A 21,823-nucleotide genomic window follows, 5' to 3' on the forward strand; every position below is an offset into this window, starting at 1 on the left:
CAACTTCCCTTTTTGCATTACGCAAGCACTTCGGGAAATGGAAAAATTGACAAACAAGTAAATGTAGCAAAATGTGAGCGGCTGTATTTAAAAAAAAAAAACGCCTGGCCCACTTTTCACAATGATCATACACAAAATGGTGAATATAGGCTCCCCACAAAAACACACCCCTTTTGCTTTATCCATGTTTTAGAGATACTTTTCTACTAGCAACTTGACCCGCGGGAAAAAGTACCTCTTTTCGTTTTGTGGCATTTCGTTCAGTGTGCACCTCAGCTGTTCATTGAGTTTTTGAAGACTCCTTTTTGCTGCTTCAAGTGGGGGTTCGTCCATCACATCTGGGTCATCTGGATTATCTACCTCATGTGTCACATTCCCTGTAGCGCCCCGATAGGGTGTCATCTCCATCGTCTTCGCGACCTCCTCCATGATACAGTACGCGCACAGAAGGATATCTATTAAAAACTGCACCAAGAAAAAAAAAAAAAACAAAGTAGCAAAATGGAATGGGACGATTTTGCTATGTAAAATGGACAATCAGGCCTAACACGCCAATCACACCACTTATGGACAATGCGCAAAGGGATAAAAGGTAACAGGGGGAGGGGGAGGTCACCGCACACTCGAATGCACACACATGTAGAGCAAACAGAAGCGACACTTCGCCGTACATATGAGGCACATAATATAATGGCGCTCTAGCGCACCTGCGGATCGCCACGTTCACTCGCGCAGGACGCCCTCGCTTTCGCTTACCGAGATGGTGTAGTAACTACGCTGGGAGAAGGGACTGTCCAACAAGCTTCTAACTCTTTGAATCAAACATGACACGAAATGATGGAAAAAGAAAAAAATGTTTAAATCATAAAGGTACCCATTCGAAAAACAATCCGCATTGTTAACCAAATGAGCATACAAAATGTTTCTGTTGAGTGACATTTTAAAAATGGTGATTGCCAACAATTTGATGATACCCCTTACGGGTAGATCTACTATGCTGTTGACACTAACAATAGTTATGCTGCTCTTAATTTTGGTGAGCATATTTTCAAATTCTACGTGGGTGCTCAAATTATATTCCAAGTTCACGCTTGTCATTTCTTGAAGGTCCTTATTCACGCTGCATGTGTACATAATACCCTGCTCAAGTAGGACGTCAAAAAATTTGCAGGCCATGTGGAAATGCGGCATCACATATGCAAACTTATCCAATTCAGATTCTTCTTCCTTGTTCCCACTTTTGGAAAGGGTCTTCTTCACGAACGTGACAAAAGTAGACACATCAATCGTCACATCTTCTCTGTGGTCGTAGTAGATATGCTCCTGTCCAACAGCTACATCGGCTTGTAAATCTGCTTCACCGTCCTTGGCAGCAGGCACAACGCCACTAACTTCTCCTCCCCTGTGATTATTTCGTATATCGACTGCTCCTCTCTCCGGATAGAAACTTCCTCTCCTCTTGGACAACAAGCAGGGGGACAAATAAAAAGTTGCGAAATAAAACAGAAAAGCCACTTTAACCAATACGAACAATCTATCGCAATCGTTTGAACTCCCTGGCAGGGGGTGATCAGTCAAACCCACCCGCTCGATCACCCCAAATAAATAATCCATTATGAACAGGGAGTTATTCATATTCTTGTCCTCATCCACTATACATATGTTAACATTCGAAATGATGAATGCCATTCGTTTTATAATCAAAATGAGGTTGGCATGTTTCTTCTCTCCATCTGAGAAGTGCTCACCGGTTGTGTGTGCACCTTGGTCTGAACAGTTCATATGCATAACCGTGTATATGTCATTTCTGACGATAAAATTCCATTCGGATAAGTTCATCTTCATAAAGAAAAGCAAAAAATCCTCCCTATATAGATAATCCTTGTTTATCCTAAATGTACAATTTTTCCCGCGCAAACACAGAGCAGTTCCTTCTTCTGTCCTCGCGTCATCTGGGTTGACCTCCACATCGCCCTGGAGACCATCTTCGGGGAAGTGATCAACCAAAGGGGAGTAGCTACACTTAACGTCTGCTACGCATGTGTAGTCGTTCCAAAGCGGGGTACGAAAAACTCGATCCAGAAGAACCATGGCTTCTTCCTCCCCCAGACAGAAGCCCAAGGTACTCCTCTCCTCCTTCTCAAATTTTAAAATCAAAAAATAAATGAACAAGACCAACTTTCTATTCCTATTTCCGTACACAAAATACAGATTAGAAATTATCTCAAAGGACTGGATGGTGTATCTATTTTTACTTAAAAAGTGATCAATCAGTATCTCTCTATTGTCCTTCATCACATCGTCCAAGTCGGTCCTTACATCGAGGCGAAGCAGCTGTTCCATTTCCTCCCTCGTACCAATGCAATGCTTAAAATCCCCGTACGCCTTCCTAACCTTGCGCTTATTTACACTTAGGAACGAAAGGAAAAAAAGGCAGTTATTCACAAACAGGGCGTTATCATAACTGTACAAAATGGAAAATAATTTACCCAAAAAACAATCAAAAGTGTGTCTCGTAATTATGTTGATCGTACTTCCTCCATTCTGCACAAATGAAATCGCTTCCATTATTCTACTCCTTTCTTCTTCGTTAAACGTTTCGAAAAATGTGTCGAAGAAATTATTATTTATAAAGCACTCACAGTCTGCTAAAAGTACAAACATGAATGGGGTGGTAAGGAATGGAAATGATGACCTACTGTTTTTGGAACCTCCCACATTCAACTGATCCACACTGTTCCACTGGTTGCAATTCCTTTGTTCCTTTTCCTCTGGAGAAGTGGAGAGTCCTTCCCCCAAACGTGGTGCTTCATAATCGGGTTTATTCACCCCACCATTTGCCTGCTGCGCGAGCATAATTACAAAGTAGCAAAAGTGATCCATCTGGTCGATACTGTTTTGCGAAAAGTTACTCAAATATTTTAACACGAGTCCACATACAACTCTGACTTCTCCGCCATCCTCATACGTGTTTATTTTCTTTTGTACTAATTTTATTATCCTTTCAGCATGGCTATAAGCAATATTACTGTTGTTGCTTTTCTCCTTCTGGTCGATGTTCTTTCCGCTTGTTTTTCCCTCACGGGATGAACCATCTTGCCACAGCGTTTTCTTATCCTTTCGGTGAATAAACATTTCGTACATGCGGACTAGCAGTAGAAAGTACTTCCTTGCATACTTTTCCACGTTCCTGTGTGTCCTGTTCTTCCACTTCCCGTCGCACAAATTGTTGACTAAATGGCTGCTTACATCCGTGTGACTTGGCCCCTCACTGGGATGTAACGAATCTACCCTTTTTACAACCCCGTTTGAGGTACCCGCTTTTTTTTGATGCTCCAGATTTTCTACGCTAAAAAACTCAAATCGTAAGAGGGCGTAAAAGTAAATAGAGAGACAATACTTTACTAACCCTACATAGTTGAATGGAATCTTCCTATTGGCATCCTCAAAATGGTTCATCTCTTTTCCACACAGTGATAAAACCAACATGACCAAGTAGAATATCATTTTCAACACCTTCTTGCAGCTACTTAACTCAGATGCATGCTCGTTAATCACCCCCATTGCTCTGTTCAAAAAATTGTTAACTAGGATCATCATTTCTTGCTTCCACATTTTTATTTTTTTCTTCTTCATCATACAAGTTATTACTTTTAAAATTTTCGTGTACAGATGAATCAAATCTACGTTCATCGAATTGTACACCACTTCATCCATAAAGTTGTATAGACATTGTAATAGTTTTGTGAAAATCTCCATCTTAGTTGCCACCTGGATTCTCGTCTTTTCTTCCTTCTTCAGAAGGAATGGGTCGTTATAGCTGTTTCGTCTATTCGTGCCAGTTATGAATTCGTAGCAGTTGTCCGGGTCTCCCCGCGATTCGTCATCTGCGACTTCTTCTGCATCGACAGGACCCCCCTCTTCTGCTACACCAATGGGTGTCTCTTCCACGGAAGCACCTCTTGCTTGTTGCTTCAATCCACTGGGGAGGTTCCTCCTGCCCCCCCGCTTGAATCTCCATTTATGCTTGAATAAGAGGAAGAAATACTTCACCGTTGTGACCTCCTTCTCTATCGGCAGAGAAACGAAGCAGCTCAAAATGTTACTTAAAAATTCATAGAAAAACTTATGGCAGTAATGAATCTTCGTAAAAAAAAACCTATGACACAGCTCCAGGTTTAGCACCTTCAAAGGCACTCTTTCTATCTTCAATGAGTGAAATAAGCAAGTTTTAATCTTGCTGTGGAACACGTCAAAATCGATAGGGCTATTAACCAAGTGGTAAAATATTTTGGAAGAATAATTACGCACATTTTCATCTTCATCTATAATGCCCTTCCCATAAATCTCCAATATTTCTTGCACATGATTTGCAATTAAATTTTTGTTTTTCCTTATGGCTTTAACTAGTTTGGCATAGTTCAGCTGTCGTATTTTATTCGATGCATGATATATTTTGGAGAATATCGAGAGGTCGAATTCATTTTCCACGTCCTTCCGAATTATTCTCTCCTTAACTTTTGTCCTCTTAAAACATTTTGCATAATCTATTTTAGTTTCCTTTGCCTTTTCCCTCTTCTTCTTGTCACTTTTCAGTTTTAGGACAACCATTTTGTTCCATCACTTGTTCACAGAGTATATGTTTCGGATAGGGTTAGCACTCTGAATAAGGGCTACAACGTGGGTGGTGTATATATAACTACCACGGGGAAGGCCTATATTGTTGTAGCTGCGTACCTACCACTTAAAAGGGTGAGAGGCGCGTGGTCTTCCCTTCATCGGGGTCTTCTAACTATCATAATGTTTATCAAAATGGGAGTATACGAAAATCACCTCCCTCTGGAAGATTTAACAAAGGTATGCTTCTCAAAACAAGAGGAAAAAAAATACAAACACTCCTTGTCGCTACAACAAGTTTTGCTCATACCCAAAAGGATGTTTCTGCGGGACTGGTTGCCAAATATGACATCACGAGCTGCTTTCCATATTCGGCTATCTACGTAAACACCTTTAAAAGATAAAATTACTTCGTAGAAAATCTACCAACAGAATTAATTGGAGGCCGTGTTCACCACAAAACGATCATGACTAAGTTGGGCCACTCCACCGCCGAGTTGCCACTCATATTAACTTCACGTGTGGCCAAAAATTAAAACCATTCAATCATTCTTAAATGATAAAAAGTATATAGAAAAAGGGAAAACAAAAAATTAAAAACAATAATACCAATTTATGTTAACAAAAAACAACTCCTTGTCAACATGTTCCTTCTTTATGTTGTAAAAAATACAAAAAATATATAAAAAAAAACGGCGGAAAAAAAAAAAAAAAATCGCCCCGCATGTACAGCCCAAAGGACAAATTTTCCCCGAAATTTTAGCTGACACATTTTAAAAAAAAAAAAAAAAAAAAAAAAAAAAGGCAACAAAAAAAAAAAAAAAAAAAGGCAGCGAAAAGGGAAACAAATGTTGCACATCAACATGGGGGGAGTTTTATTGCCACTCGGTGAAAATGCATTATGTTACAGAAATATGCTGATGCAAGATTTTTTACAATCTTCTTAACATTAACTGATTAACACCACTTTTTTCCCATACTTCGTATTCACTTGTGTTACGAAAACAACCAAATGGGGACAGGGTGAAACGAAATCGAATAGATGAGATACACCACTGCAAAACTTCAAATGTTGGAACACTTTTCAACATAAAGAAAAAAACGCAGAAAGGATACCAAGACACGTTATGCATGTAAATGTGGCGTAGGCGGCACATGCACATATGAATACGCGTTCGTACGTACAACGTGCGTGATGGTTACTATCGATGGTTGCTGACCGAATAATCCGCCAAGCCGCTAAATCGAATTTTCGAACCACTGTTTTTTTTTTTTTTTTTTGTTATCTCTCCATGTTCCATTTGAAAAAGCATTGCAATGAATTTTAAAACGGACTCCGCTGTGTTACCCAGCTAGCTGCCATTCCGCTATTTCGTTATTTCCTTATTTCTCTACCCCGCCGAGCCTGATACCCGCTTTGCCTGCTCCATTTTTATACGCCTTGGCCTGGTCCACGCGCGCACCACGCCAACATTAGCACTTACACATTTTCGCGTACACATTCGCACACACATATATCTCATTGGAACCCACTCCCCTTGCGAGCGCATCGCTCCCCGGGCCCACCAAAGAACAAATGGGAATCACCAACCTGCTGCCCTTCCTAAAACCGATCGCAAAAAGCACACACATAAGCAAGTACAAAAATGAAGTGATCGGTGTGGATATCATGTGCTGGATCCACAGGGGTCTCATCAGTTGTGCATACGACGTAGTAACAGATAATCACAACGACAGCTACTTAAGCTTCATCGAAAAAATGCTAGAATGTATTTATCACTACAACATAAAGGTAGTCTTCGTGTTCGACGGAGAGGAGTTACCAGAAAAAAAAGCAGAAAATGTAATCAGGAAAGAAAGGAGAGAAAAGGCAAAGAAGGAAGCACAAGAAATTATAAAATCTGTGGAAAACCCAAGATCAAACGAGGCGGTCATCAAAAAATGCACACAAGCTTTAAGTGTTTCCAAAGACATGATAAACACTGTGATGAACTTTTGTAAAACAAAAAATATAGATTATATTATTTCTCCTTTTGAAGCAGATGCTCAATTGTCCTACCTTTGCAGGATGGGATATATTTCTTGTGCCATAAGTGAGGACAGTGACTTGCTAGTGTATGGCTGCCCTCGCGTCCTGTACAAATTGAAAAGCAATGGAGAGTGCGATGAAATATCCCTGATGCCCATTGATGATCTGATTGACATAAATGTTATTAACAAAATTAGGAATCCCCTCTCGAATTCGTTTAACCAGTTTTACATGACCCCCATGAAGGACGGTCAGAAGGATGTAGAAGAAGAGGGGCACTCAGATTGGGAAGACAATAATATGCCCGATTTGGTGGAACGCCACTGTGTTGAGGAAAACCAAAATCCTGAGCAGATAGAACAAAACTACAACAACGTGATGAAGGACTATATGGACCAATTCTACTGGCCAGAAGAATTAGACAAGCTAAAGCATTTCAACATAGATATGTTCCTGGCCATGTGTGTTCTAAGTGGCTGTGATTACACAACCGATTTTCACATCACAGGAATGGGAATCAAAACTGCCTTTAATTTAATCAGTCAGCACAAAACTATCGAAAACATTTTCTCATTTCTCATTTCGCATGACAAATGGAAGCGTAAAATACCACCCAGTTTAAACACCCTAGAAAAACTCATGGGCAAATATGAAGAAATTAAAAATGCCTTCTTACATCATCAAGTGTATGATTTTATTTTGTGCCAGAATATCCCCATCAGCCGGTCCTTTAATAGTGCACTAAAGGAAAGTGAAAATAAACTCCTCATAAATAAAATACGTGACATTTCCCTCATATATGACAACAGCAAGAGAACAGGAAACTGCCTCAACGTATACTCGGAGGATCTCTCCAGTTTTTCTAGCGGGGAGAAAAGTAGCTTACATCCTCATGGGAGTAACACTTCAGAGAGATGCACCGAAAGAACTACAACAGGTGAAGAAAAGGTAGATACCCCAAAGCAACACCACCACAAGGACATGCTTGAAGGAAATGTTTCTCCAGAAGCACGCAGCAATACATATTCAGTTTCACCAAAACAAACTTACATAAAAGAACAGACCTACATAACAGACAATAGGCCAAACGATTTCGAACACATTTTTAAAAATTTAACATCCGAGTGTTTAGAATATTTGGAGATATCCCCCGGCCGGTACAGGAATTCTCACGAAGGTCAGAATGATCTGAAGGAGCAGGAGGAACCACGCCACGAGGGGGCGGGCACACACCCATTTGACAAGGACTATGTGGGCAGCGCTCAAGAAGATTCCCATGGGTCAAGCGGTTGGACAAGTGGCTGGAAAAACGATAAGAAAAACTATCTATCATGCCACCCCGGAGAGCACCCCCCAAATGTAACACACAAACAGGAACCGTTCGAAGCAGTCACGCAGACCATCTCACACATAAACCCCAGAGGAACCACTCAGACGGCCAATTTGTCTCCCCCCATGGAATGCACCAAATTGAGCAAGCGTAAGGGCAACCACGATGACTCGGTTAACTTTAAGAAAACGAAATGGAGCGACGCAACACCCTCTCACTCAGATGACCAAACGTGGAGGAACATGTTGGACGGAATGGAATCCGATTGCAGTAAACTCTCAAGCCAAAAGAATCATGGCGAGGTTCTGAAAAACACAAAGTGGATATCGCAGTCTGGTGACAACAGCCAAGGGGGGACTCGCCTCAAAAGACCTACTCCACACAAATTTGACACAAGCATTGACGAAGATGCAACAAAGTGGAAGTCACAGAAGCAGCACAAGGAAGAAGGAAAAGAAGAATCAGAAGAAAAGGAAGTTACCAACCCCACTGGAGAAACAAACAGAAAGAAAAGCGCAAGAGTTATGTACCAAAATATGAAGAGCAGCTTCCTTCTATACAAAACGTTGGATGAGGAGACAAACACCCACATGGGATCTTCCTCGACAGAATTGAAACATAACTCCTCACAAGAGAAGGTGAAATATGCACACGTGAAGGAGATTCAAGGGATGTGTAAGGCAGAGCGACCTGATGAAAAAGGGGGGACTTACGTGGAAACAGACATTTGGGACCGGAAGGACAAAATTAGAAGCGGTGCTCAGGGAAAACCAATCAGCACACCGATCGCCGACGAGACTCCCCGCGTGAAAGACCAAATGAACGTCAAATCGGAAAGGAGCGACCACCCCTCAGACATTTCCTCCCCATTCAAAAGTAAATTCTCCGAGATCAACGGAAATCACAAAAGCCAATTGCAGATAACCAACTTTTTCAAAAAGTCGGAACGAGAAAAGCCTAACTTGGACGGCAAAAAGGAGGGTAATAATAACGCCTTCCCTTTTACGCGACCCAGAATTGGTTCCCCCAGTGGAAATGGAAAGTACTCTCTTTCAATGAACAACTACGAACAAGTCAATACAGAAAAGCAACGGGCGAGCTACCCAAATGAATTAGGCATATATGATGCAAGAATGGATGGGAGAATGACCAAGTATAATCATAAGTTCCCTGTACAAAGTAACACAGAACAGAAAGGAGGGGGACTTCATTACGTGGGCCACGAGATCCATCACGAAGACGCCCACCAAATAGACACCCAAGACGAATATGTGTTCCTGAAAAATCTGCACAACTCCGGATTGATAAAAGAACCGAACAGAAAGGAGTCCCCAAAATGTGTCATCAGAGATACCCAAACCTGGAACGATCGTGTGAGCAGAAAGGATGGCGATTATAAGGGCGAGGTTCCCCGCAGTGATCACCATAATGATCGCTCTGTCGACCACCCCTCCCATCACCATGATCGGCCCTTCCTCGGAGACACTTGCCACGCCCAACGCTCAGCCGAGAAAAAGGAAAAGAAAAAAGAAATTAACCTGGAGTATATCTTGCAGAACCTCAACTACAACTACCACCCCCGCAGCCACAAAAGCAACACCTTCGACTACTTCAAGGAGAAGGAAAACGTGCCCCCACCCAACCCCTACGTGGACAACAATTTGTGAGCGAGTCCTGGTTCACCGCGCTCCGCGCCTCTATCATTACACATTGCATGTATACATGTATGCATCCAGTTATCTATGTATGTGTGTATATTTCTCCTTTTTTTTTTTTTTTTCCTTTTAAAGAAAACACACCAAAAGTAGCCCTTTTAAAAAGACAACTCTAAATGCTAAATAGTTTTTACAAAGTAGAGTGCATAACGGGCAACAAATGACCCAACACAACCAACGGGCCAAGTTAACAGAAACAGTTATACTTACGGCAATCGCTCCCATAAGAAAAAAAAAAAAAAAAAAAAAACGAAAAACAAATCATCCTGTTGGTAAATAATTAAAGTATCTGTCCGACGACGGAACCGCATACAAATCTAGGCCGCTTGACTTCTACACGCTATCGGTTTGCTCAACAATTTCGCAGCTCACTTTTTTTTTTTTTTTTTTTCCTTTTTGCAAATCCGCGAAGTCTATTCGTCCACACACATTGCTGTCCACCCCAAGGGTAGCTGCGCCGACCAAAAAAGCAAGAGACCACTTCTCGAGAGGAAACTACTTGTTCCCCATTTCAGCTGCGTACGTCCGCACCGTACAGGCCTCCACCTCGTTGTATCACCATGAATTGACTAATTTCATTTTTATTAACATCTTGAAAGCGCATTTGAGGGGGAGTCCAAAGGGCTCCTCTGTCCTCCCCAGAGGGAAGGGGCACATCTTTCGTAGTTCTCTCGCAGTTAACAAAGCCATTTCTAACAACAAACTTACCAGACTCCAATCCATTTCCACAGTAGTGCACATTTTTTATCTTCCCATTCATTATGGATTTACTCCTATAAGGCATCATGCTGTTCAGGTGATTAACTTGGAAGCCTTCCCTATGTGTTCCATGCCCCTTTCTATAATGGTTGTTCCTCATTTTTTCCTCTTCCAGAATGCTATACCCATCATAGTACCTGCCACCTCCGCTGGGCGAAAACAAATTGGCCTTGTGCATTTTCCTACTTTGATTATAGCCGGCATGCATAGAATTTTCCTTCAGAGGTAGATACTCAGGGTGGAGAAGTCCATGCAGAGAATATTTTTCTCTAAACGTATTCGCACTGTGTCTTTCCCCATTTAATTTGTCCTTCCCTATTTGATTATGTGATTCCCTTCCTCCATCCATCCGGTTCGCATTATTTCTCCGGTGTGATAACACTCCGCTGGTGTGCCCTTCCCAACTGGCCGCATTCCCATGCGTCCCCAGTAGTACACAGTTACTGACTGCTCCATTTTTTGACGTCTTCCTTTCTGGCCCTATATTTTTTGCACTTCCGTAAGGGTCTATAGTGTTTACACTATGCAGATGGTGCTGCCAATTGTTCATATGCTTGTCCAACCCTCCACCTTTATCAATAGCATTCGCATAAGTGGAGGGAACCCTGGCTTTATTCCCCCTTACATAAATCAAACGCCCATTTAGGTTCACCTGCTGAGCCCCCCCATAATGCTTTTTTCCCCAATATAGTTGCTCGCCCTGTGGAAGGTACACCACCCTGCCAACAGGGCTAGCCGCCGGCGTCCCTTTCCGATTAGCTTCATCCATGCGATGCTTCTCTGCATCATGCTTCTCTGCATGATGCTTCTCCACATGGTGCTTCTCTACATGGTGCTTCTCTACATGATGCTTCTCCGCATGGTGGAAGTTTCTTACGAGGTCACCCTTGTGATGTTTTTCTCCGCCCGCATTCGCACCGTTAAAATGGCTGCGCAGGAAAAATCCCCCCTTTTTCTCTCCATAAGACGCCTTTATAATATCTTGAGTATTATACGTACTGCTGATCATGCTATCCAAATTAGACCTCATTCCTACACCTGTGGCGTTCTCATATGTGTGCCTCGCCTCACTTGACTTATCATTTGTTCCGTTAAATGCTACACCACTCCTGCTCACGTGCATAGGACTGACCTGCTCGCCAACCCCAAACAAATCAGTCTTCTTCAACTGAACTGCCTCCTTCTCCATACCATGCAAACTTATCACATTACGCACCGATGCGGTGTTGTTATTACGACTAGTTGTGGGGGCAGTCTCATTTCCGTCTCCACCACTACCCTTCCCTGTTGCTGCATCCCCGACAGAGTGGCTCAAACAATAGGCGTCCCTAAAATCCCTTTTTTGTGACTCAGCCAGTATCTTCTCATACCGGTTTTTTAGCGTGTCTAGCTTTTTCTTGTTTTCCTCCAGGGCGCTCATTTCGCTGTCCCCCTTAGAATAGGACTTATCCACCGCCTTGGTAGTGCCCACCATGCTGCTACCCTCTCTTCCACCACCTCCAACTCCTTCCTTGTCCTCCCCAAATTTCTTTTCTAATTTTTTCTCAAAGTTTAGCCAGCTCTTCTCAACTTGGGAAATCAAACATTTCTTCACATTTTTCTCCACCCCAGCGCTGATATCCTCGATGCAGACTTCAGCCCCATTGCTCACTGCCAAATCGGTGTTACCATTTACACCCCCTCTTACTGTATGCCCCTCCATCATGTACTTCCTCACATCATTGACCTTGTTAAACTCGATATAGTAGGAAAAGTTCCCCTTGCTGTTTTGGCCTATAATAGTTTTATTCTTCCAATTACTGAAGCAGCAGTTCTCACTGACCGATCTGCCCCTGTTGCCATTCTTCCTCTCATTCATATGACCATGTCCTTCAAACACTCCTTCACCTCCGCATACTTGTCTTTTTCTCACCCCTCTGCAGCTCTTTTCACTCTTCGAAAATGACGTCTCATTATTTTCCAACCCACTCGTGATCTCATTGCAATTCCTCACTACCTTAGAATTAGGCAAAATGTTAATCCTATTTATTACCACGTTGTTTATCCCTACATTGTTAACATAATGCTGCTTCCTCTTTGAGTTGCCTAACCGGACTAGATACCCTATGTCGGACGCAATGGGTAGATTTCCCCATTCATCATTGTTACGCCCCTTTGCGTATAATAGTGTCTCATTAGAGGAGGACTTTTTGCCAACGTGGCTACCCTCGCTAGAGAAAATTGGCTTTACTTGCCTGTCATCTTCTCCCTTTGTGTGATCTCCCCTCTTTTTTGAGCAGTTGCTTTCATCGATTGGAGTCCTACAAGCTGTACCACTAGCGTCTCTCATTATTCCTCTCTGTGCACTACTACTATGACTACGGCTGCCTGCGCCTCTTTCCGAGATAGACCCCGCGATGACAGCACACGATGGAGCCAAATTAGATCCATTACTCACCTTCAGCGAGGTATCCGATTTGCCAGAATTTAACAACTCGGCATACCTTTTCCTTCGGCAGTAAGACCCCGTCCCATTGGACTTCAAACCAGCACCTTCATCATTGCTACAAGTATTACAGCGACGTCCCTGCTTCTCCACTTTAGCACACTTACCGATCTTTTCCTTCCTCCTTTTTATTTCAGACCCATTCCCCGTGTTCTGTTCCTCTGCTCTATGTTTGAAAATACCGCTAGTGCACTTTCTCTTGTTAATATGCATCGCAAAATTTAGGACAAATGGCTTCTTTCCTGCCTTTCGGAGGCTCCTATTGGGGTTCCTCTCGTTTCTACACCCTCTCACGAACTTTGCCTTCTTCGGAATTGTGTCTCTGTTTGGGGCATTCCATGTAGACACTGCTCCCTCCGATGAGACAAGAACACCATCATTTTTGTCTAGCCTCGATTTTTTTAACTTTTTATCATTTGCACTCACCACAGATTCTTCTCCCACCTGTTCCCTTGCGCAGTTTAATTCTCTACCACTACATGGAGTCTGCGTTGTCTTGTCCTTTCCATGTTCCCCTTTCGCAACACTAACACTTGTATCCTCTTTTTCCCCCCTTTTGGCATGAACCCAATTGGCAGGACCGTCCTCCTTTTCCATGACATGTCCCCCCTTCTCATGCACATCCATGGCTTTCCTCATGCATGTTTCTTCCAAAGTGGCTCTCTTACTATCTTTACGAGGGAATATTTCCACACTTTTTCCCCCCGTTTTCTTCACTTCCCCGTTCGCGCATGTTTCATCGGCGCAGGGGTTACCCTGTCTGTTTGCCTCCTCAGCATCGGAGCCCCCGTTCTCATAATCCCCATCCACGTTGCAACAGCTGCCTACATCCTCTATCCCATCACTGTCTCCTCTTTTGTCATCACTTCCGTTACACGCATCATCCTCTTCTGCGTATTCTTCTTCTGCTTCATCCTCGTCCTCCTCTCCGCTTCCCCCTAAGTCGCTGCCCCCGCCGAACAGGTCCTCATCACTGTCGACCTCATACTCTATGGTGTGCGTTTCGATGAAGTTCATTACGTTCTTCTTGTTCACATTTCCATTGCCGTAAAACCAAGGGTTCCTTTTGCTACTCACTCGGTTTAGCTCGGTCAGAGCTGTTATTGGAGCCTCTCTTACCCTCCTAATACTAGCCTTGTTCAAATTCCACTGGTACAGCAAGGAGTTAAAGGATTTTCCTTCATACTCGTTGTATATACTTTCTATTCCGGCGTACGCAGTTTCATGCTCATTTGGCTCCACTTTACCAGAATGATCTTGATTGGTTTCCTCCTCACCAATGTTTCCCTTCTGCATGGTATCATCCGGAATGCTCCTTCCCCCCCAACAGGCGGACAGATTGTTCCCACGCACGATCTCTGCACTATCACCGCTAGACCTCTCAAAGTCAGACTCGCCCCGACCCAATAAATTGTTAAAATAAAACTCCTTCATCTTCCGTAACCTGTTCCTACTTTCATACTTATTCGTAATGTACTGAAAAAAAACAAACTTCCTCAAAAAATACAACTCCTTTTGTAGTCTTCGTATGTCCTCCTCATACACATAAGCGTTTCTGCCTCTACTCTCGACCTGTATCTTCTTTGCCCTAGAAACTAGCTTCAACGATGATAGCGTGTCACGGACATTTTTCATGCATGAAGATATTGTACATATAAAAACAGTTTTGCTGGATCCTCCCAAAGAATCCTGTAGCAGTCTCGTCAAAATGGAATTTCTGTAACTGATGTTTTTATTCCCCTTGGACAATTCGTTGATGCAAAGAGACAGGGCAGATAAACTCCTATTAATAGAACAAACTTCTGTGGTGTATAATTTTTCATTAGACGCTGCATACTTTTCATTTCCAGCCAAGTCAATTAGCAACAAATTTCCTGACTTAAAATATTCAGGCTTAGAATGATTCACATATCGTAACTCCACTTTAAATATGGAATGGGATCTTGTGGACATTTCATTCGTTTTTGTAATTCTGCATGCTCTGTTACTTGTGCCATCTATCAACAGCTCTATCAGCTCCTCACAACTGCCTACCTCCACGGTTACCAAACCAGAGACAAACGTGGCATTGTTCGAAAGCTTAGACTTTTGAGTGCTTAAATAGGGCTGCGGTTCCGTACACGGATTTAACAGGTCAAATATTCTATCGTTATATAATTGCATGTAAGAGGCATATACCTTCACATTTTTAAATACCTCCTTCGATTTCTCCGCGTAGGCTTCGCGGACACCATTAAAGTTACTGCTTCGACCACCACGTAGATGACCGCTCCTATCACCGCCTTCCCTGCTGCTTCCCTTGGAGGCCCTCTCCCCATGCTGCTCCTCCCCCTCGCTGCCAACCCCCCTATGCAGGGACAACCTACTCATTATTTCCTCACACGCCCTGGGAATCATCCCCTTCCTGTCTGAATTCAAAATCAGCCCAATTTCGTCCTGCAAATTCTTCACATTAGGCTTATACTCCATTCGATACTCGGCAAACGTTTTGCAGTTCTCGTACTTCCCATAATAGCTGCTCTCACTCATGCACTCTGCATTCGACTTCTGATAGTACCTAGCATTCAGGGGTCCGTTTGGCGAGATATTTGTGGAGCTGTTCTTGCTGTTGTTCGTGCCGCTGTTCACGATACTGTTCACCATACTGTTCCCAGTGCTGTTCGCAGAAGTGTGCGCCCCGTTAAACTGCGCGCTACAGGAGGAGTCGTACATTTTCTTATAACTGCAATAGTTTCCATTCACCAGGGGAATTACTCTCGGAGGGAAGTTAAAGATCGGCTGCGAACAGGACCTCTTCCTCTCGTACAAAAAGTTGTTACTGCTGCTGTTGCTGTTCCCATTACCACTAGCACTACCGCCACCACCATTTGGAAGCCTCAAACTGTTCGTATTGAGTAACAATTCAATCGGCTGCATGCGACTTGCGGAATGGCGCATTTTTCTCTTCTTCCTCTTAATTAGCTCCATGACGTCTGGACCAATCATGGTGTAAGTTTTTCCTGTCCCCGTATGACCATGCGCAAACACAGTTGCATTCTTAAAATGGAAAACGGAGTCTATGCAAAAACAAATGCTCTTCCATATGTCCGATTGCGTACTGCCTTCATTGAAAATTCTATCAACTACAAATTCACACTTTTTGTTTTCAGTGTGCACTCCATAATTGATTAATACTGTGTTTAATCCTCTTTGCGTGATTACATTTTCCAGATTGTTCCCCACAGAATCCAGAGGCTTAATTCTAATGCATGTCTTTATTTGCGACTTGTTCCAGTTCATATCTAGATTGTTTCCAGAACTGTCTTCATACCTTTCTGATACGTTGTGGACATTCTTATCATTTTCTTCTAGCAAAACTAAATCGTTTTTCTCAAACTTGAGAAGATCCCCTTCCTCCGGTTTCCTCTTCTTATCATTTTCATTTTTGTTCTTTTGGCATGTGAATACCTCCTTCATTATGCACATATTTACTTCATTCTTTTCCAATGCATTATGGATAATCATATCATCTGTGCTGGATTCAAGTTCTTTATTTTGTTCGTCGCCCCCTTTGCATTCTCTTTTGCACAAGTTAACGTAGCCTTTATCTTCCCTTTCGGCGCAAGAGTTGCTAGACCCAAAGGAACACTCCGTTGCATTTTCCTCATCGTTATTATCCACATTTAGAGTGCTCTGCTTAGAGAACTCCTTATATTTATTCATCTCGCAGGAGCGGTCATTATCACTGTTGTATTCCACCGTTACGCTCTTGTCATACATTTTGTCGGGTAAGTCCACGAAGGCTTTGTTTGAGCGACTGCAGCTACTGTCTCGGTTGGCACGGCGACTGCTATTTCCACTGCTGTTCCTGCTTCCATCACCAGTTCTTTTAAAAGACCCTGTCCCATTGATTGCCAAAACTGCTGAGGGAGACCCCGACGTGCACGCACTTACACAGTTCCGCGCTTCATTGTTGTCTTCCATTATAAGGCTGTTCTTCATTTGCAGTTGAAGAGCAGCACAGTTATATGCTTCTACCCCCGTGAAATTTACTTTATGTGATCGTGTGGTTACCGTGTCTGCTAAGGCAAATAGTTGTTCTTTACTGTTTTTAAGTGCCCATGAATGAAGCTACGAGTAGATATGCATACGTCTATATATACACACGTGTAGTGTTAAAACATTGGGGGGCACTAAAAAATTGACTTCCAGGGGGGATATTTTTGCAGCACTAGAATAATTTCAAAATGGCGCTCACATTTTAATATCCTCAAATTTAAACACTTTCATGGTTGTAGCGTGTTTCGTGCGTTGATGGAGGGTGGAAGTCAGAGAGGAACAAATTACAGGTGCCCCAAAAAAATGTACGTACGTTTGTATATATACATAAGTACATAGCAGTGGCAGTTAAATGTAGACGTAAAAACAGTTTGGCATATGGGTGTGTCCAGGAAGGGGAGCACGCGGGGAAAAAAAAAAAAAAAAAAAAAAGGGCTGCGTCTCACACAGGTAAACAAATGTGTAAGCTGGTTGTTTAGCTACTCTTGTTTCTTTTTTTTTTTCTTTTTTTATGTTTTTAAAATTATTTTCACTTTTTTGGCTTTACGCGCAGCTCTTGCTAAAAATGCAGAAGCTTTGACAACTGTGTGTAGCGTAAAGGGGGAATTCTCTATAAAGCTAAATAGACACAGAATGAAAACCCCCTCTTTTTTTTGTTTTTGTTTTAACAAACTTGTGAAGCTATGTCGTGCAAACAATTTTTACAATCGTCCGCTACACATCTGTATTCTACCCTCACGGACGCGCTCTTTTTTTGCTTTTTTAAGAATTAGAATTTAAGTAGGAACTCATTCCTCGTTGAGGAAAACAAACAAAAACAAAGTAGAGCGAAGCGCATCGAAACAAATGAAAAAAAATGCGATGCAACGAAAAACAAAATATGCGCGCCAAAATGGAAGGGGTAAACAAAAAAAAAATGTCCACTGAGTGTGCAATAGTACAAAACATACAAATGGCAAAAGTGTTAATTACGCCCAAAACAAAAAAGACGTTGTTTAAACCTTAAGGAGGTAATTAAACCTTTTTATTCCCTGAGGAGTTCTCACACAATACGTTATTTTTTTTCTTCTTTATAATTTTTACATACAAGTCCGCTTTGCAATTTTTTTGTGTACGCACTTGTTCTTGTTCTTGTTTCGATCGTTTCGGACATTTTAGCTTTTTGTTGCCGTTTGGCTATTTGGCTACCTAAGAATTTTTTTTTTTTTTTTTTTTCCGCACATCCTACGTAAAAAGCTTTCTAAAGACGAAAAAATTTTCTGAACGGGTCAGGTAATATTTACCATTTTAAAAAAAAAAAAAAAAAAAAAAAAAAAAACTTTTCACTATTCGCACAAGTAGTAAGCATTTTTTTTCCTTCTTAAACGACATCACATACAAGTGCGTATACACATTTATGCAAAAAACTGTAGAATAATGAAAAAATATTCCTCGTCTTCTAAACCTGACCACAATGTTAAAATCGCGTATTTTTCTTACCCTCGATCAAATGATTCTACCGTTAATCCTTGCAGAATATGTCTATGCCTCTCAATGGTCATATCAAAAGGGACTTACAATCGAGCTATACGTCCATATGAAGAAAGACAGGCACATGTGAAGAACGCTAAGCTTCTGAACAATGGACTACATGTGTATAATGTCGTTGTACAAAAAATGGAAAATATAATGAGTGAAGGAAATCGCCCAGTCGACAATTAATGGAGTGCTACTTCAACATGGCCATTTTTGCTAAGAACATATTTTGTCATACATCCGAATTAATGTATCGCCATTTTCGTGAACAATTTTTCCAAAGGGTCAATTTTGTAATAAATTCCAAGTGGTGTGGAATCCCTATGGACCAGTTGCACACATGTGTGGGTATGCATATCTACACGCCCATGTGTTTTGATATATATATTTTTTTTTCTCGTATATACCCATCGTACTTCATTTTATCCACATTCCAAATTTACATTTGTGGCCATGCGCTTGAAGGGGGACAGGGGCCTCATGCGTGACAGAGGGAAAAGATAAAATATATAAATAAAAAAAAAATTTTAAATAAAACCCTTTTCGACGTTCCCGAAAAAGTGAAACAAACAAAACATCGCTATTAAGTAGCTTCTTGCCAAGAAGCATTTCCCGTTTTGATTTTCTAAACATTGTTAACATCCCCGTATATTGGTTTGCATATCCTCGACATTATGTCACGTCAAAGAAAACAAAACTACTGCGATTGTGGGGTGCCACCCGCCTACCACTACAAATTCACCTCTACAATTGGAGCGACTTGGTTGCACAAACGGTTCCTAAACGTTGGGACAAGAAGCAATGAAATTACGTTTATGAACAGACTGCATTATATGCCAAAAAGGAGGGCTCATTTTTCATGTTCTACATGCGCGTGAAGGATGTATATATCCATATGTGCACGTTTGTTGTTGTTGTTTTTTTTTTTTTTTAATAAACAAAAATGAACATCTATGTCCTACATCGTTTTTTCACCTCACATTTTGTAGTACTTTTTTTTTTTTTTTAATTTTGAGGTTTTTTTTTTTTTTTTTGCAAAACACAGAATGCACTGCTTTCTCAATTCCCTTTTGTTATTTGAGGTATCCACGCATCGTTTATTGCTTCCTCACTCTCGCAGTTTAATTCGCACACATATTTCTCCCCATCCCCTTGAAGAGAAACTTCAACATTGCCATTATTTTTCCCGAATTAGCTGTTGCATCTCTCAAGGCGTCCTTTTTTTTTAACCAGCACACGTAACTGTACGTGTACACATCCATACAAGCGCATGTGTATGTACATTGACCTTGTCCTCCCCCCCTATTCTCTTTGCTCTCCGCATTAATTCCTCATCCTACAGAATGGATGTTTTGAGAAAGGCTCTTCCGGATGACTGCTTAAACAAAGCGGATTTTTTAAAAAACGAGAAGAACACAATTGGCGAAGACTATAACGAGATTACATTGAATAATGAGGAAGTTTTCCATCCCACAAATTTCGCCACCAATGGGACAAGCGACGCATGTAGAAAACCCCCCCTCAGCACGAATAGCATCCAAGTGGTAAGCAACGATGGCGATAGCGATGGAGATGCAAATTGTGCAAACAGCGTCATGACGAACCCCCAGCAAACGACTATGAAGGAAAGAAGCAACCGCTACGTGAACGGAGCAGAAGCAAACGAAGGGAACAGACAAATAAAAGGCGAAGAGGAGGGAGAAGTGCATATCGTGTACGCCTACGTGGTGAGTGACTCCAAAAAAACAATCCTCTCCAACAGTGAACTCATATCCATACACATATCCACGGATAAGGATAAAAACTATACAGTAAAAATGAACATAAAAAAATTGCCCTCTGTGAGGAATGGCCATTTTTTATGTTTGACCAAAAATGGGGAGATCCTTTCCATAGGGGGAAGTGATGGGGAAAAAAAATACGGACTGGTTGAAAAATTCTGTGCAGACAAACAGACATGGAAACAAATAAACCTCATGCATTTTCCAAGATCCAATTTTTGTGGAGTATGTACAGAGAATGATGACCTTTTCATTTTAGGAGGGGAAGGCAAGCACCACATTTTAAACAGTGTAGAATACTATGACAGCAAAATTAAGTCGTGGAGGTCCCTCCCCCCTCTCAACTGTGTCAGACACTCTGCTAGTGCAGCCATCTTTAATAATATGATTTTTGTGCTTGGGGGAAAAGATGGAATTGGGGATTATGGAAAGGTGCACAAAAGTATGGAAGTGCTAAATTTGAAGGACAAAAAAATGAAGTGGATTATGGGTAAGCCTTTAAAGCAGGCGCGTCTCGGCCATGCAACTGTGATCTTTCAGGACAAGCTATATGCAATAGGTAAGTAAGAAGGGTCACATGTGTTGTGTGTATATGCCTCGTGTGTATCCCACTTTCATTTCATACAGTTTTGTAGAGTGTAGGTCACTATAAGGGGCCTTTCATATCAAACCATACACTCCGCATTTCCCCCATATGTGTGATTACCCCCTTCCAATACGTAACTTCCATTGGGGAAGAGCACAACTTAACATTTGCATTTATACCTTCTTTTTTTTCTCTCTCTGTCTTCCCTTCAAGGCGGATCAACTGGCGTTAAGGACCTTAGCTCTGTCGAAATATATGACTTCCAGAGGGGCGAATGGACAGGGGGACCTAGCTTAAACTTCTCCCGTTCGAACTTTGTCGTCTTTGTTTGGAACAACCAGTTGGTGGTATACGGCGGCGTGAGCAAACACCAGCGGGTAATCAACTACATGTGCATCTGTCAACCCATGGGAATATACCCACATTTTTTTTTTGTTGTGCAAAGGGAGTAATAAGGCAGGGGGGGGGGGGGAATCCACTAACGTTGAAGAAAAGTCACAAGGTGTTTCTTTATGAGAAGCCGCGCAGGAAATGTTTTGCCCTCACCCCTACGAGCACAAATTTCATACCCCCATTGCTTAACCCCACACACACACCGTCATTCATTTCCCCGCTTTCGTAGGACCTTATAAAGAGGGCCGAAATACTAAACGAAGACGGGACACGTTGGCTGCTCATGAATGAAGATGGGTCAAAATAAAACTGCTACAAATAATTTACAATGTAGACACAAGGGGAAGTAACGTTTTATTCCCGCTATATCAATTAACACTGTGTTTTTGCACAGATAAGTGTGGAGACTCCACCGCCCCGTTATAGTAGTGTTGCGTTTTTTTTCCGTTACAGGGGTATTAAAAAAATGACCGTTTTTTTTTTCCTGCCACCGTCCATTTTTTTTTTTTTTTTCTTGTATTTTATTTGATCATGCCCCTTCTTGGGGTCAGCGGATTTTCCGCTTTTAAAAATAT

General features: G+C 41.9%; 4 protein-coding genes across 4 annotated transcripts; 2 read left to right on the forward strand and 2 right to left on the reverse strand.

The window, feature by feature from the left end:
* Window positions 1-189: 189 nt before the first annotated feature.
* Window positions 190-4,611, reverse strand: AK88_02439 (uncharacterized protein; the record flags this gene model as incomplete). Its single annotated transcript, XM_012480064.1, has 2 exons — window positions 190-465; window positions 757-4,611. The coding sequence occupies 2 exons, from the start codon at window positions 4,609-4,611 to the stop codon at window positions 190-192; spliced, it is 4,131 nt and encodes a 1,376-aa protein (XP_012335487.1).
* Window positions 4,612-6,193: 1,582 nt separating this feature from the next.
* AK88_02440 (uncharacterized protein) lies at window positions 6,194-9,643 on the forward strand (the record flags this gene model as incomplete). Its single annotated transcript, XM_012480065.1, has 1 exon — window positions 6,194-9,643. One exon carries the CDS (start codon window positions 6,194-6,196, stop codon window positions 9,641-9,643), a length of 3,450 nt encoding a protein of 1,149 aa, XP_012335488.1.
* A 559-nt stretch (window positions 9,644-10,202) lies between these two features.
* Window positions 10,203-16,916, reverse strand: AK88_02441 (uncharacterized protein; the record flags this gene model as incomplete). The annotated part of the gene is made up of 1 exon (XM_012480066.1): window positions 10,203-16,916. The coding sequence occupies one exon, from the start codon at window positions 16,914-16,916 to the stop codon at window positions 10,203-10,205; it is 6,714 nt and encodes a 2,237-aa protein (XP_012335489.1).
* A 2,915-nt stretch (window positions 16,917-19,831) lies between these two features.
* AK88_02442 (uncharacterized protein) lies at window positions 19,832-21,555 on the forward strand (the record flags this gene model as incomplete). The annotated part of the gene is made up of 3 exons (XM_012480067.1): window positions 19,832-20,828; window positions 21,069-21,232; window positions 21,478-21,555. The coding sequence occupies 3 exons, from the start codon at window positions 19,832-19,834 to the stop codon at window positions 21,553-21,555; spliced, it is 1,239 nt and encodes a 412-aa protein (XP_012335490.1).
* Window positions 21,556-21,823: the final 268 nt, after the last annotated feature.

Source organism: Plasmodium fragile (genome assembly GCF_000956335.1).
Source record: "Plasmodium fragile strain nilgiri unplaced genomic scaffold supercont1.24, whole genome shotgun sequence".
Taxonomy (NCBI): Eukaryota; Apicomplexa; class Aconoidasida; order Haemosporida; family Plasmodiidae; genus Plasmodium; species Plasmodium fragile.